Source organism: Buceros rhinoceros, unplaced genomic scaffold, assembly GCF_000710305.1.
Source record: "Buceros rhinoceros silvestris isolate BGI_N320 unplaced genomic scaffold, ASM71030v1 scaffold19953, whole genome shotgun sequence".
NCBI classification, from domain to species: domain Eukaryota; kingdom Metazoa; phylum Chordata; class Aves; order Bucerotiformes; family Bucerotidae; genus Buceros; species Buceros rhinoceros.
In genome coordinates, this window is record NW_010402090.1 from 1,111 (window position 1) to 5,519 (window position 4,409).

Below are 4,409 nucleotides of genomic sequence, written 5' to 3' on the forward strand. Positions count from 1 at the left end.
ATTTGGGAATCTCTAGACCACAGGGTCTGAGATTTGAATAAACTGCATGTCTGTGATGTTTCCAAGACTAAGGATGCAAGTCTTGCAGTATCCAAAAGCATGAGCCAAGCTGATCTGTGGTTAAATTAAAGAATTTGCCGTATTTAAATTCACGCAGTCTATGATCTGACATTCCTTTTGACTTTCCAACCTCTCTCTCTTGCAGGTTGTTTGCTGCTAAGTGCAGTGGCTGCATGGAAAAGATCGCCCCAACAGAATTCGTGATGAGAGCCCTGGAGTGCGTTTACCACTTAAGCTGCTTCTGCTGCTGCGTTTGTGAACGACAGCTGAGGAAAGGGGACGAGTTTGTGCTTAAGGAAGGGCAGTTGCTCTGCAAAAGTGACTATGAAAAAGAGAAAGACTTGTTAAGCTCGGTCAGCCCAGACGACTCAGACTCAGGTGAGCTTTTCCCACACCTGCTCCGACTGGAAAAGCCACAAGGGTTTGCAGAGCTTTCCTAGAGAAAAGTGCATCCGTATTCACATCCACGTAATCTATATGCACATCCGCCTATGCAAATTAGCAAGCACAGCTAAAAAAATCCCTTCTTGCAGAATGTTCTCCCTAACTTGACTCCCTTCCTTTACTTGCTCCTTAGTAAAGGACAAAATCTTTTTGTTTTTGTCAAAGCATTTTTCTGTAAGGTCACAGAATGTGAATCAGCTGGATGTCAGTCACCCGAGCCCTCATTCAAAGTGTGCAGCTTTCACAGGAATTCTTCTACCCACTTAACGTATTTTCCGGGGATCTTCCGCACGTACCCGTTCAGCGCTGAGCAAGGAAAACGGGCAAAGCAGTAATGCGATTTTCAAGAGTATTCTCTCTGCTGATCACAAATGGTAACTGTAAGAAAAAGTACAAGTACAACAGAGGAGTACTGAGGAGAATCTGAAAGAAAGTGAGAAGTGGTTGAATGAGAAGTTTAGGGGAGTCTGCCTCGGGATGCTTTCCAGGCAGCTACAATGCTGGGTGCTCCTGACTTCCATCCCAACCTCTCCCTGGCAGCAGATCTCTTCTGTGCTACTAAGGCTCTAGTTTCTGAGCATCTCTGTTGCCTTCTTGCTGTTTTGTGTCTGAGCCCCATTCTGGTGTCAGCCTGGGAGATCATCTATGTGCTTACCCAGGGATGGCTGCGCTATGGTTTTTATGCTACACAGAGTACAGAAGTGAGGCATGTAAAGTTTGCCTGTTATAGATCCCCAAGAGAGTCCTTGAGGTCCTGTGCTGTTGCTGATGAATGCGAACTGTTTGGGAGCAGGGGGCGACAGGCTGGGTATCTTACTGAAATGCAGTGCTACTGATCTGCAGTGTGACCTCTCTCTTCAGGGGCACCCGGGGTTTGCACAGTTTGATCACAAAAGTCTGCACTGCTTGGCCTGGGAGTTCAGGCAGAGGGTCACCATACTGTGATCAGGGTTTTGCCTTCTCCTAAAAAGACAGTGGAGCCCTCACAGCTGGTAGCAGCTGATGGGTGTCTTCCCTGAGTTGTTCATAGTGGTGGAGAGACAGACGCTCCCTTGCCTCCACTCATTTCCTAGGAAAGGCTTTAAAAGACAGTGAGCGAAATCCATGTGCTGTCTCCCCAGGGCTGGGAACACAGTGCTGCACAGGACGAATAGTTCACACGCTACATTTGGGTTCTCCAGCCCCAAACGGTGGGGATCTGGTGGTGGTTACGCTGAGGACGGGCTTTCAGGCTCACAGGCAGTTCCAGGAGAGAGGAGATGCCTCCTCCTTGTGCCCTATGCGCTCGGAGAGACTGGAAGGCTCCTGCAGCCGCTGTGCGCTGGCTGGTCCCAAGGCTAGAGACCGTGTGTACACAGATGCTGCCAGCCATCATAACTGTGCTCTTGTTTCCCAAGAAAACGTCTAAGAAAATCAACAATTACCATTCCATTAAGCGTACAAATGACATGAATGTTTGCCTCTGGTTTCTGGGAAAATGCACTATTCCAGTTTGGCTAGGAGCGGTAATTATCCCTAATCTCTAATCCAAGAGCCATATTCTACACATCGCTGAAATTTGTATTTTCGTGTCAGGAATGCTGCAGACAAAGCTCATTGCTGACTCGGCAGGACATGCAGGACCGGGGCCTTTCTCGGAGCAGCGCGTTATTAATTGCCATACTGTATCTGCAGGACCTCGAGTGCTCTGCTCTGCAAATCTCACCTCAAGGGTTTGGGCTCTTTGTGAATTTGTCTGAGACATGCGAGTTTCTGACTTGCCCTTCAGCCCGTCATTCTCATTGCCAGCTTCTGCGTCCTGCTGCCCGCCTGTCTGTGCCCAGAGAACCCCCTGTGAAGAGCAGCATGTGCAGGGCTGTCCCCAGCAGCAGTGGTGGGCATGGGGACCCTCCTCCCCCGCCTTCCTCTCGCACCGTGCCGGCACTGGTGGCTGCTGTTTGCCAGCCAGCCGTGTTGGAGGGCTGCCTGGGCACGGGTGGGCTCTCCTTCAGGAGCCGGTTTTCAATGCTGTCATCAGCGGCACAAAACAACCTCCGTTTCCATTCCATTTCCCCTTGGCACAAGGGGTAGTTCCTTACTCCAGGAGATGCTGGTTTTTTCCTCATTATTCTCTGTTAGCCAAACCCAAACCTGAAAAACAAGTTGACAAATTAAATGGGATGTTTTGTCTCCCATTGTCTAATACACGGAGAACACGGATCTCCCAGGTGTCTGTGTGAGAGCAAATGATTTCACAGAGCCCGGGCTGAGAATGTGTCCTTCTCCAATCAAATATTTATCCACTGGACACAGACGTAACTCTCCAATGAGCAATATTAATCCTCACAAACCTTTCCTTAGAAATGGCATGCTGGAAAGTTAATAATGCCATGGTTATTAAAATGACTGCACTTCTTTTTAATCATTAGGCAGAAGACGCTTATTAAAGTAAAAGGTGATTAGATTGCTAGGTGCGTAATAATCAGACCCTAAAATGAATTAAAGTCTGATTTGTTAATTCTCCAAATGTAATCTTGGAGCCTATAAAAACTGCAGTGTTTCTTCATGTCGAAGTCCCTATAACAGTATATTGATGTTTTCTGGATGAAAAATCAGCAGTCTGGTGAAATAAAATGCCCAGAGTTGAGAAGTAGTTTTTCACAACAAAATTTCGTACTTACTCTTCAACCTTTTGTGATTGGTTTTATACTAAAACCCGTAATATCACCAGATTGTATGAATATTCAGAATTAATTCAGTGATAGAAAATACAAATAATCTATGTGGTTTCCACAAGCACATATCTACGTGTGTGTATGTACTAAGAGAGATTTGTGCTTGCACATGTAGATGCACTGAGATACGCAGAGGAAGAATACTGATGTTTTCTGTGGGATACAGAAATGAGACGGCAAAGATTATATTTAACTTCATCTTTATCTTTAGATAAAGATATCTTTATCTTTAGAGCTTTGAAATGTTCGGAACAATAACTGGAATCTACACTATATTTCACTAAACAGCCTTTGAGATATTTTTGTGGTATTTGCATTCACGCTCTTTCGCTGCCGCGCGGTGCGGGCAGTAGTACCTGCCTGCTTCGGGAGAAGATGGGGCTCTGCTGTGGAGGGAAGGTCTGTCTCGGTCAGTGTGGCTGCAGCAGGTGAGCACGCAGGGGACCAAGCGATGCTGGAAAGGCACAAATTCTCTCTGTGCCCGATTCCTGGAAATACTGAAGCATATTCTGAATTTCCACCCCCTGATCAGTCCCATGCCCTTAATTAAAAATTAAACACATTTTTACACTTTTGAGGCATTTGACTTAGGTGGTGCACGCAAACCTAAGATAGTCTCTTCCTGCCTGCAGTTGCTCTAGGTATAAATATAATATAATACATATGAGATAAGAGTTGAACCTGTTGACTAGTTTGGCAGCTGAGGAGCGGTTCTCAAATACACAGTTATCGTGATGGAACAAGTACGATTTTATGTCCTGTTTATTTTTCACCAGTTAAAAGTGATGATGAAGATGGAGATGTTAAGCCCACCAAAGGACAAGTAGCCCAAGGAAAAGGAAGTGATGATGGGAAGGATCCAAGAAGACCTAAACGACCGAGGACAATACTTACTACGCAGCAGAGGCGAGCATTCAAAGCATCTTTTGAAGTGTCTTCCAAGCCCTGTAGGAAGGTAGGTGCTTCATCTGGGACCTGAAGTCAGCTCTTGACAGGGGGTGACAGGGTCAGGCCAGAGCTCTGGATAGCCCCCTGCCCCTTCCTGGGCCAACAGCAGGTGCTTTGGGGTGAACAGAGACCAGTGTATGGTGACTCTCGCTCAAACACTGTCTCAGCCTGGAGCCATCAGCAGCTTGGGACCAACCAGCTCGTTGTGACCTCTGGGTAGTCACCCGTGTATGCAGAGCAGCC

At 46.7% G+C, this 4,409-nt stretch overlaps 1 protein-coding gene across 1 annotated transcript in view; it reads left to right on the forward strand.

Annotated features, from left to right (window-relative positions):
* Positions 1-205: 205 nt before the first annotated feature.
* Positions 206-4,409, forward strand: part of LMX1B (LIM homeobox transcription factor 1, beta) — a gene marked incomplete at its 5' end in the record, with an annotated part of 8,801 nt that continues 4,597 nt past the window's right edge. The window contains 2 exons of the mRNA XM_010132539.1: positions 206-438; positions 3,995-4,173. Of these exons, the coding sequence (XP_010130841.1) occupies positions 206-438; positions 3,995-4,173 (412 nt within the window). The remainder of the gene's footprint in view (positions 439-3,994; positions 4,174-4,409) is intronic.